General features: G+C 59.9%; 2 protein-coding genes across 5 annotated transcripts in view; one reads left to right on the top strand and one right to left on the bottom strand.

The window, feature by feature from the left end:
- The window catches only part of DDX51 (DEAD (Asp-Glu-Ala-Asp) box polypeptide 51), a 25,776-nt gene extending 22,231 nt beyond the window's left edge, over positions 1-3,545 (bottom strand). For all 4 annotated transcript variants that reach the window (XM_012657283.1, XM_012657282.1, XM_012657284.1 and 1 more), the window contains exons 1-2: positions 3,260-3,545; positions 3,018-3,154 (exon numbers count right to left, since the gene is read on the bottom strand). In XM_012657283.1, the coding sequence (XP_012512737.1) occupies positions 3,018-3,154; positions 3,260-3,545 (423 nt within the window). The remainder of the gene's footprint in view (positions 1-3,017; positions 3,155-3,259) is intronic.
- Positions 3,546-3,707: 162 nt separating this feature from the next.
- Positions 3,708-10,211, top strand: NOC4L (nucleolar complex associated 4 homolog (S. cerevisiae)). Its single transcript, XM_012657276.1, has 15 exons — positions 3,708-3,878; positions 4,046-4,166; positions 4,766-4,872; positions 6,739-6,846; positions 7,140-7,289; positions 7,370-7,469; positions 7,562-7,596; positions 8,128-8,178; positions 8,343-8,454; positions 8,692-8,752; positions 8,893-9,003; positions 9,169-9,329; positions 9,449-9,531; positions 9,853-9,966; positions 10,057-10,211. Exons 1-15 carry the CDS (start codon positions 3,762-3,764, stop codon positions 10,174-10,176), a joined length of 1,551 nt encoding a protein of 516 aa, XP_012512730.1. The 5' UTR covers positions 3,708-3,761; the 3' UTR covers positions 10,177-10,211.
- The last annotated feature ends 819 nt before the right edge of the window (positions 10,212-11,030 follow it).

The raw sequence follows: 11,030 nt of genomic DNA, 5'->3' as shown, positions 1-11,030 counted from the left end.
TCTTAGTATAAATTACTAAAAAGACTAAAATATTATGACACAATAAAAGTCTCTAAATTCCCTTAGCTTAAACATTAATGATGCTTATATTTGCTACAAAACTACCACTAAGCCCAAGAATGTAATAGCTCAACACTCATAGGTAAGTTACTTTTGTAGCCTTGCCTTTGACATTTTGGACTTTACTCTTATGTCACGTAGAAGATTTTAAATTACTGACGGATGCCTGTCTGCCTCCAGTCCTGTTTGGCCTAAAATACTTAATTGGCTGTGAGCCTCCTTTCGATTCTTCAGTCCTCTTGGCGACGAGGGTCCCACCGAGAGACTGGATGGACCCAGGGCAGGTAGCCACACCCCCCTGGCAACAGATGGGACAAAATGAAAGTTTGGCCATAGATGCTGCCTCTGACAGATCTTGGCCAAAAGGAGAGAATTGTGAACTAAAATAAAATTTTAAGGCTCACCCCCCACCGGCTGACTAAATGGACCCCCTCGTGGCCAAAGGAATACCCTAAAACTAAATTGCCTGCCAGGTGGAGGAAGGTCAGACAGGCCTCATCATACCCCTCCCTTCTTGGGGACATCATTTGTAACCCATTAACAGGCCTAAGGGTTTGCAAGACAAACCTGCAGGTCCTCAATTTACACAAGAAGTCTATGTGAGGTGGCTCATCTCTGATATACAGCTCCTATGTTAAAACATTCCAAACCTGTAGACAAAGCTTCATGTCTTTAACCAATTACAAGCCAAAGAATCTTTAAACCTGCAAGCCCCGCTTCGAGATGGCCCACCCAATGTATGCCTCCCACACACTGATTTATGACTTTACCTGTAACCCCTGTCTCCCTGAAATGTATAAAACCAAACGGTGACCCAGCCACAGCGAGTCCACTTGCTCAAGGCCTCTTGGGCGTGGCTCCAGGTCATGGTCCTCAAATTTGGCTCAGAATAAATCTCTTTAAAATTATTTTACAGAGTTTGGTCTTTTTTTCCGTTGACACTTATATCAAATTGTATTAAGAACATTGGAAGAACTCAAATGCCTTTTACTTCACGTGACCTTAGTGACCTTCGATAAACTAGTTTTAAAATTGTTATTAAAGGGAGTAAGTTCAATTCGGTTCCCTTGTCTTCCTCCATCACCCCCACCTGGCGCCTACCTGCCAGCAATAAAGCTCACTGAATGGTTTCTTACAGGGACCACAACACTTACAGCCTAAAGACTAAAGTTTACTTAAGGATTTCCCAGAACAAATTGGGCCTCCTTCAACCTTTTAAATAATTCTCTCACTGCCTCTACCACTACAGCTAAGCTTCTGCAATCCCGTCCAAGAGTCATCTATCTCTCAGCACTCAAACTTACAGGCCCTCCAGAACCTGCTTCTGCCCATGGGGAGCTCCCTGAAAGTCCAGCCCATCGCGGATACCAGGCTCTGATAACGTGCTGTGGGAGACACGACTCCTCACCGTGCTTTGCCTCCTCTGTATACGTCTCGTGTCATTCTGTGAGCGCCGCCGCAGCCCAGCTTACACACCAGGCTGGTCAGTCCTTTGCCTACGCTGGAAACCCTAATAATAATAATCTTATTTTCCATCCCCCGCTATGGATGCTCTATGACATCTCTATCTGCCTACAGTCCAGGAGACCTCTCTACCTTCTCAAAACTGAGCTCTTCTCGCCATGCGTGATCTTAAACTCTTGACTGAGGCCCCTTAGTGGCTCTACTTTCAAGTCTCATTTTCAAACCCTACATTCTCCACTATCTAGTAAAATTCAGGCCCTCATTATCTCTCCAGTAAAACCCATCCTGCCTCTACTCTAACTTCTAGACCGTCTGTTTTCAACCCCCTCCCTTTTAATAAATGAAAAGATCTCTACATCCCTCCCAATCAGCTTCAAGAAGCTACAGAAGAAAGATCTCTGCTCATTTTCCCAACTTCTGAGTTCATTTTACATAAAAATTTAATTTTAACAACAAAAAGGGGGAATGTTAGGACATCCTTAAATCTCCCAATTTTCTAATGACAGCTAAAAATCAATTCTGAGCTCTCCCTACTCTTTGCTCTCTCTCTCCCAAAGTAGCAGGCAACCTGCTAGGACTCTAAAACAGCCCAGAAAAAAAAAAAATGTAAATCTTTCTCTTTACATTTCTCCAGCTCACAGCTTTTAGAATTTGTTTTACAGCCTCCAAGTGTTCCTGCAAAGCTCTGCGACAGACTGCAGGGGGTTAAACTCCAAGCCTTTGTTTCCTGCCCAAAACCAAATCTCAGGGACCAAGATCACATCCCCTGCGATGGGCCTGACTGCATTTCAAAGATGACCAAATCTCCAAGAACAGAAAAAACAAAAAACAGTCAGAAAGACAACAATGCCCACTTCCTAATCTAATGGTTAATTTTTACCTTTCCCAGTACCTTACCCTTCGTTTTCTTATATGTATATAACAAATAGGGTGTAATGCTAGGTTTGTTCCAAGTGGGAACCCGAAAAATATGTATAGGACAGAACGTGGTTAATGCAACACTCAGGCTTGTGAAACAACAGCCACAGGAGTCCAGGGAGTCCCCGACTTTGTACATCTGACAGCTGCAGCCGCGTTCCCTCCCCTCCCTCCCTGACAGAGATGAAGGCTGCCCGTCCCTAGCTCTCCCCGTAAGGACGACGCCAGAGCTGAAGGACGGATGTGACTGGGGCAGGGGCCTCAGGAGTTGATTATTTGCACAAAAAACTTATTACAAGCAGCCGTTCCGGCCCACTTACTTACTCCCCTGGGAAAAACCCAAGGCTCTCCCCCTTCTCTCTCGTGGACGCTTTTTCGCCTCCACCCATCCGCACCCAGATGCCCAAAATAAACAGCGTTTTGCTACACATGAGGCTTCGCGTGTCTCTCTCGGTTCCGGACCTAACAGAAATCAGCCCGCGGGCTCGGCAGCCAGCGGCGGCCCGGGAATGCTCGCTCAACCCACGCTCTCCTCCCCGCCCGAGCCCGTCCGCGCCGCCACGCGAGCAGCTCACCTTCGACGTCTTCCTCCTCCCGAAGCCCCCCAGCACCAGGGCAGGGGCCGCGGGCTCGGCCACCTCCTCCGCGGGCCGTCCGTCCGGGGCCGCCTCGGAGCGCCCGCCGCGCTCCCCCGGCGCCTCCTCGCTGCTCCCTGCGCGCAAACACGGGCCGGGTCGAGGTCAGCCCCCAGGCGCCGGCGCTCCGAAGGGGAGCCCGGCCCTCCTGCCCCGGTCCACCCGCGTCCGCCTCGGCCCACCCGCGTCCGCGTGCTCGCCATCCGCCCTCCGCCGCTTCTCCTGCGGCGCCTCGGGGCTCCCCGGCGCCTCCGGACTCCCTCGCCGCCGCCTCCGTGGCCGCCGCCGCCGCCTGCCCGAAGCCTCGGACGGCGCGTCCGCCTCGGAAGGCGCGGGCTCCCGCTGCTGCCGCTCGCGGGCCCGGCTCTGCAGCCGCTCGAGCAGCGCGCGGGCCCGTTCGCCCGGCCCCGTCTCCTCCGCCGCCGCCGCCTCGGGGCCCGGGTACCGCGCGACGTGGAACAGCGCCATGGCCGGCCGCGCACGCCGCTGAGGCTCGCGTGTGGGGACGATGTCGGCGGCGCGCTGCGGTGACGTCACGGGAGGCGCGCGTGGAGATGGGGCCAGCGGCGCGCTGCGGTGACGTCACGGGAGGCGCGCGTGGAGATGGCGCCAGCGGCGCGCTGCGGTGACGTCACGGGCGGCGCGCCGGTCGTGTGTACCGGCGGCGGCGGCGGCGGCGGCGGCATGGAGAGGGAGATGGGGCCCGAGAGCGCGCGCCAATCGCTGGGCCGCTGGCTGGAGGCGGTGCTGGCGAGCCGCGGCCAGGCCAACGCCGTGTTCGACATCCTGGCCGTGCTGCAGGTGCCGGCGCGGGGCGCGGCCGGGTCCCGGGGAGGTTCGGAGACGGGGCCGGAGGGTCGGGGCGCAGGCGTGTGAGGTCGCGCGGGGCCGGGGGGTGCGGTGGGACAGAGGGCAGGAGCGGGTGTGACAGCTCCCGCGGGGCGCCCTGACCCCGGCCTGTCTCGCAGTCCGAGGACCAGGAGGAGATCCAGGAAGCGGTGCGCACGTGCAGCCGTCTTTTTGGGGCCTTGCTGGAGCGCGGAGAGCTGTTCGTGGGCCCGCTGCCCTCTGAGGAGATGGTCATGGCAGGTGAGCGCCCTGGAGGGGCCTGCGCTGCTCCCTGGTCCCCGGCTCTCTGATCGCACAGTGGGTCGGAGGGAGGCTTTGTCACCATGGGATGAGCACCCCAGAACCTTGTCTCTGGGCGTGAGGGTGGCGGGAGGGCACACCAGGTACGGTGAGATGTAGATGGTTCTCTTGGGGAAAAGGTGAGACAGGTATGCTGGAGCCAGGCTTAAGTGGACACTGAACGAGGCCGGACTTTTTCCCATGTGTTCTGTACCACGGACGTGGTGGTGGTGCTTGGTGCTGATACTAAGCGTCACTTAAAGTCGGGGCTTTGTGTCCCAGTCTTCGGGACTTCCAGATCCTGGAGTAAAGAGAGGGGATGGGGTCCTAACCCTGGAAGCTTGGCTGGGGGCTGTCCTGGGGCAGGAGCTGTTCTGTGTGCAGGGCCCAGGGAATTCGCTGGTCCCAGCACCTGCCTGGGGGCCATGGTGACCTGTCTCCAACTATAGAGACGAAATAGAGGGTAACTGGGGGGCAGGTAGTCAGGACCTTGGGCTGGGCCAAGCCTGGTATATGTGGGCATCAGTGTGGCCGGATGACCACCGTGACTTTGTTTGCAGGGTCCCGTGGAGCCGTGCGCAAGTACAAGGTGTGGATGAGACACCGCTACCACAGCTGCTGCAACCGCTTGGGGGAGCTCCTGGCCCACTCCTCCTTTCAGGTCAAGGTGAGTGGGGGTCACGGAGCCGGCTTCATCTTTGTCCATCCCCTGCGCCCCCCACCTCCCAGGCTGTCCACACAGCAGAGGTCCAGGGCCCGGGTGCAGATATCTCTTTGGACTCTTGTCTGGGTAAGGATGCTTCCTTCCTTCGGCTAGTTTCCTGGCGGGCAGCCTTGCTCTGTTCCCTGACTTGTACATAGGAGGATCGTGTGGCGGGCCTTCATGCCTGTCCAGGAATGTGGCTGTCCGGTCCTGTACCGTCCCTGGCTAGGTGCGGAGGGAGAGCCAGAGCCAGTGGCACTCAGTGGAGCCCACACACCCAGCCTTGTGCCAGCCCATGCTGCAGTCTGCAGCCACGGGAATGGGTCCCCAGCTGTGTCACAGCTTTGCTGTGGCGTAACTCACATGACACACGATTTGCCACTTAAAGCACGCAAGTTAATGTCTTTGACCACATTCACGGGGCCGTGCAACACGCACCACTACCTAGCTCCAGGGCGTCTTCATCACCCCAAGGAGAAATCCTCTACCTATTCACAGCCAGTCCTCGTGCCCACGCACCCCAGCCCTGGCAACCACTAATTTGCCTTCTGTCAGTGGCTGTGCTTTTCCTAGATGTTTCACTTAAGTGGGATCATGTGATACGTAGCCTTTCATGTCTGGCCTCTCTCGTTCATCGCGACCTGCTCGAGGTTTGTCCGAGTCGTGACCGAGTCAGAGTTTCGTTCCCTTTTGTGGCTGAGTCGCATCTCAGCGTGTATAGTGTGCTGCGTCCTGCTGATCCGTTCACACGTGGTGGGACATCTGGGCCGTTGCCACCTCTTGGCTGTTACAGTGTAGCTATGAACGTTTGCATGTGTATTTTTGTGTGGATGTTTTTATTTGCTTGGATGTGTCCTACAAGTGGAATTGCAGGGTTACGGGGCAATTCTGCGTTTGACACGTTGAGGACTATTTTGAGGTTTGAGGCTGTTTTCCACAGCAGAGGCACCATTTCGCATGCCTGCTGGCAGTGTGCCAGGGTTCCATGTGCGCTGTGTCCTCGCCAACACGTCCGTCTTGGCTGAACCCGAGTCCCGGCTTTTAAAAGCTGGGGTGATGTCACGTATAAACACCTGTTTCCAGCTTCTCACAAAAATCAGCAGCTCTGTCGAGATCGGGGCCGTGTTTGTTCGTGGCAGTAACTGACTTGAGGGGAGTCGGGAATCCCTTTAGACAGGCGTTGCGCAACTCCACAAACATAGTAAAAAACGCTGGCCCGTACGCTTCAAGTGGCAAATTACACAACATACGCATTATGTCCCAATAGAGCCATTAAAGAAGTTGGTGACCTGGCCCATGGCTGACTCCCCAAGGGCCTTGTTGGCCAGAGCCCAGGATGGGCTCCCTGGGAGTGGACAGGCCTCCCTGGCTGGGGCTGCTGTTTCACTCTATGGTGTCACCCACTTGTGACCGTGGGACTAGAGCTGCTGAGCCCTGTGGGTTTCTCATGCTCGTGTTTTCATGACTGTCACCGAGGTTCAGAGTGACATTCCTTGTGACACACATGGATCTCCATGGTCCACTGCTTGCGAGAAGCAGTCTTCTGGTGTGGGGCTTGGTGGGCGACAGCAGCCTGCCTGGACACAGGTGGCCCAGTGATGCAGGTCTGGCCTGTGTGTGCTCCCGGCCCACACCTCATTGACTTGAGACCTCGTTGTCATCTTGCCGTCTCAGCAGTGGGATGTGGAGGCGTAGAGAGCGGCCAGAGCAGGCGAAGGCAGGGTCCCCTTTCTCTCTGTGCCGCCTGGCCCAGCCCTGGCTGGGGGGAGCTCTGGGAACCGTCTGTGGGGTGCGGGGGTGCGTCACGGCCACTCTGACCCTGCTTCCTAGGAGCTGGCCCTCAGCACTCTCCTGAAGTTCGTGCAGCTGGAAGGAACGCACCCCTTGGAGAAGCCCAAGTGGGAAGGCAACTACCTGTTCCCCCGCAAGCTCTTCAAGGTGAGGGCCTCGGTGGTGCTGTCAAAGAACCTCATGGGGTGGAGCCAGGGATGGCCCCCAGCGTGGGCTGGCTGAGCAGGTGGGTGTTGGATGGGACACTTCTGCCTGCCCCTCCCTGTAGGGGTGAGTCTGGCTGCTTGGGTGTCTCCGTGCTGATCCGTCGGTCGTGGGAAGCAGTCTGGCTGTGACAGTCGGCCTCTGGAGCGGGGCTTGGCGGGCGACAGCAGCCTGCCTGGACGCTGCTGGACTGCGCCTGGGCACGGGGAGAGGTGCTCACCCCTCTCTGCCCCCAGCTGGTGCTGGGAGGCCTGCTTTCGCCCGAGGAGGACCACAGCCTGCTGCTCTCCCAGTTCCGGGAGTATCTGGAGTATGACGACATCCGCTACCACACGATGCAGGCAGCTGCGGACGCCTTGGCCCGGGTCAGCGACCGGCACCCTGAGGTGAGTGGCCAGGTCCCGTCTTCCTTCTGCAGGTGGGTGGTGGGGGTGGCGGCCAGATGCTCAGGCCAGGCTCCTGGCAGGTGTCCCTCACCTTCTGGAACAACGCCTTCACGCTGCTGTCTGCCGTGAGCCTGCCCCGCCAGGAGCGCAGTCTCTCCAACTTCTACGTGCCGCGCTCGGGTGAGTGTCCCGGCAGGAGGGGCTGAGAGCAGGGCTGGGCCAGCAGCCTCCCTCCTCGTGTCGGGTGACCCCTGGCCCCTGCATCCTTGCAGGGCCGTCGGACAAGTGGAAAGTCACTCATCTGAGGGTGAGTCACTCTGGAGGGGTGGGCAGCCTTCCAGGGCCCGGCCTCTCCCCTCTAGTGGGCACGGCCCACGTATGTGGTAGATGTATGTCCACATGTGTGGGACCCTCAGAGGCCCAGCCACCACCCCCTGCTTTGCCAAAGAAATCTCCCAGGAGGGCGGTGCCAACCGGCGAGGCCACCAGGGCCACACACAGGCCTCGTAGCCACGTGTTGTTTCTGTGGACGGTGTTAGATGTGGTGCACGCTCCGCCCTTCTGTGTCCATGAGGAATGTTTACCTCCCCTCGTCTCGCGGGGGTTTCTCCTCTGGCATTTCTGAGACCTTGAGCTTCCGGGCCCAGCCTGGGGTCCTTGAGTTCCAAGGGCTCCAGCCGCTCCCCACTTAAGCAGGGACGGGGAGGGGGCAGGAGGGGGTCGGCAGCGACGGGAGCGGCGTGTGCCGTCAGGGCTGGGGGCTCCAGGGCCCGGGCCAGCAGCGCCTGGGCTCCGGGTCGGGTGGGGAGGGTGGCAGTGCAGCCTGGCCCCGTTGCAGGAACACAGGAAGGCCTTCCAGGCCATGTGGCTCAGCCTCCTCAAGCACAAGGTAGGGGGGATGTCCCAGTCTCCCTGGGGTTGGGGGACATGTCCTGGTCTTCCAGAAATCAGGGGGATGTTCGGGTCATCCTAGGGTTGGGGGGCACCCCGGTCTTCCTGTGAGGGGTCCCAGTCTTCCTGGGGGCTGCACCGTGACCTACTGTGGCTCTGTAGCTGCCCCTGAGCCTGTACAAGAAGGTGCTGGTGATCATGCACGACTCCGTCCTGCCACACCTGGCGCAGCCCACCCTCATGATAGACTTCCTCAGCAGCGCCTACGACCTCGGTGAGCGGCTCCGCCAGGCGCGGCGTGGGGCGTGTCCTGCCCTGCGCTCCGGGGCTCATCTCGCTCTTGCGGTGGCTGAGGCGGCAGCCCGGTGCCCACAGGGCTGCTGCCCGTTCCCGGCCGGCCGGTGTGGGCTGGGGGAGGGCAGTGGGGCAGGTGGTGACGCCTGTGGACTCGTGCTCGGGGGCCCAGGGTGGGGCGCAGGGGAGGCCGCTCCATGTCCGTGTGTCCTTGCAGGGGGCGCTGTCAGCCTCTTAGCCTTGAACGGCCTGTTCATCCTGATCCACCAGCACAACCTGTGAGTGTCCCCCTGAGGGTGCAGGTCTCCCCGACATGCCCAGCCCTGCCCCAGGCTGGGTCCCCTCTTCCCGAGGGGGTCAGGGTTTTGGGGGGGCCCTACTCTGTCCTGGCACGCCATCACCGCCCCCCTCACGCCAGGGAATACCCTGACTTCTACCGGAAACTTTATGGCCTCCTGGACCCGTCTGTCTTCCACGTCAAGTATCGCGCCCGTTTCTTCCACCTGGCTGACCTCTTCCTGTCGTCCTCGTGAGTGCTGGGGAGCACCCTGACCTGGGCTCAGAGTGGCTGGGTGCAAGGACACCTGCTGGGTGCCTGAGCCTGCCCGTGCGTAGGGCTGCAGCCTTGGGCCAGGACGGGGCCTGGGGCTGGCAGTCAGCGCCCTGGCATCTCACGCCCTGCTACTCTGCCCAGCCATCTCCCCGCCTACCTGGTGGCTGCCTTCGCCAAGCGCCTGGCCCGCCTGGCCCTGACAGCGCCTCCTGAGGCCCTGCTCATGGTCCTGCCCTTCATCTGCAACCTGCTGCGCAGGCACCCTGCCTGCCGGGTCCTCGTGCACCGCCCGCAGGGCCCTGGTGAGCGCTGGGGAGGGCTGGGCCCTGAGTGGGGCTAGGGGCGCCTGGCGCAGGTTCTGCCCGGGTTCCGTGGCCCCAGAGTGGCAGGTGGCAGATGAGGGTCCGCATCTCGTTCCTAGAGCTGGACGCCGACCCCTTCGACCCAGCAGAGGAAGACCCCGCCAAGAGCCGGGCCCTGGAGAGCTGTCTGTGGGAGCTGCAGGTGAGGCCATCACCCTGCCCGACCTCGCCCCCCCAGCCCACCCACGTTCGCCCACCTGCCCAGGCAGCCGCCTTCCGGCCCCTCCCAGAACCCCCGCCTGCCCGCGTCCCTGCGTGGCTCAGCCCCGTGCTGCCCCCGTCCCCTGGGGGAGCCCTTACCTGCCTGGAACTGCTTCCTACCCTGCCGCGGCTGCGTGGATGGCTGGAGGTGCTCAGCCCTGCGGCCCCGTCTGTGGTTGGCAGCTCAGAGGCCCCAGACAGGGAGGTCGCGCTCTGGGGCACTCGGCAGGCCCCATCGATGGCTCCCTCACGCCCCTCCCAGGCCCTCCAGCGTCACTACCACCCTGAGGTGTCCAAAGCTGCCAGCGTCATCAACCAGGTGTTGTCTGTCCCCGAGGTCAGCATCGCGCCACTCCTGGAGCTCACCACATATGAGGTGAGGGGTGGGGGTGCAGGGGTGTGGGCTCGAGGGTCTGGGCCCCAGGGGCTGCCGAGCACAGCCTGAGGTCGTCATCCATCCCTGCAGCTCTTCGAGCAAGACCTGAAGAAGAAGGGACCCGAGCCGGTGCCTCTGGAGTTCATCCCCGCGCAGGGCCTGCTGGGCCGGCGGGACGACCTCTGCGCCCAGCACTTCACGCTCAGCTGACCCCGCCCTGCCCTGCCCCGAATAAATGGTTTTATAGGACAGTGGCGCTGGGGTGGTGCGGGCCTGGGCGGCGCCCTCACACCCGCCCTGGAGCTGGCCTGGCGGACGGTGCCATGCAGGGTCCTCTGCCCTCTCCGCAGTGTGGGGACCTTAATGTGGCCTTGGCCCGAGGGCTCCAGGCAGACAGGGTCACAGGTGCCTGGGCCGGCCCCCTCCAGCACCCCTGGCTGACAGCCCGGCACCCGCGCTTGCGCAGAGCCCTCTGCTGCAGCCAGACCTGGGGGGCCAAGGGGACGCTGCCCTGGTCAGTCATGGCGGGAGCCACGGGGGGGCGGCTGTGTGCGTGAGTGTGGTTGCAGTGTGGGCCACGCAAGTGGTGTTTACGTGAGTGATACGTGAGTGTGTGGTGTGAACGTCGTGGGTGTGTAAGCGCCAGCGACCCTCCCGCCAGAGCGCTGCTGAGGCCATTGCTGTTCTGGGAACCGCCGAGGCCCCGGGGACTGGGTGGCCTTGAGCAGAGGCCCAGGGACAAGTGTCTGCCCATCAAGTCCCAGTTAGGAGCCACTGGGCTCTAGGCAGCTGGGAGTTAACAGCCCTGTTTTGTTTCTAGTGTGCTTATTTTGTGGGACCCCATTGGTGCCAGATGAGCCTGCTAAATCTGCATTAGGGACCCCGGGTGTCCTTTTAAAAATCTACTTGTTCAGCGCGGTGGCTCACGCCTGTAATCCTAGCACTCTGGGAGGCCAAGGCGGGTGGATTGTTTGAGCTCAGGAGTTTGAGACCAGCCTGAGCAAGAGCAAGACCCCGTCTCTACTAAAAATAGAAAGAAATTAATTGGACAACTAAAAATATAT

This window comes from Propithecus coquereli, unplaced genomic scaffold (assembly GCF_000956105.1).
Source record: "Propithecus coquereli isolate 6110/MARCELLA unplaced genomic scaffold, Pcoq_1.0 Scaffold535, whole genome shotgun sequence".
NCBI lineage: Eukaryota > Metazoa > Chordata > Mammalia > Primates > Indriidae > Propithecus > Propithecus coquereli.
Note: the sequence above shows the minus strand (reverse complement) of the source record. Positions and strands in the feature narration are given on the sequence as shown.

What these genes read in the sequence shown, in the direction of transcription:
- NOC4L (XM_012657276.1), top strand. Translation starts at nt 3,762, where the DNA reads ATGGAGAGGGAGATGGGGCCCGAGAGCGCGCGCCAATCGCTGGGCCGC. An exon ending in TCAGCGACCGGCACCCTGAG is followed by an intron (nt 7,290 to 7,369) that starts GTGAGTGGCCAG and finishes GGCTCCTGGCAG; the next exon opens with GTGTCCCTCACCTTCTGGAA. An exon ending in GCACCGCCCGCAGGGCCCTG is followed by an intron (nt 9,330 to 9,448) that starts GTGAGCGCTGGG and finishes TCTCGTTCCTAG; the next exon opens with AGCTGGACGCCGACCCCTTC.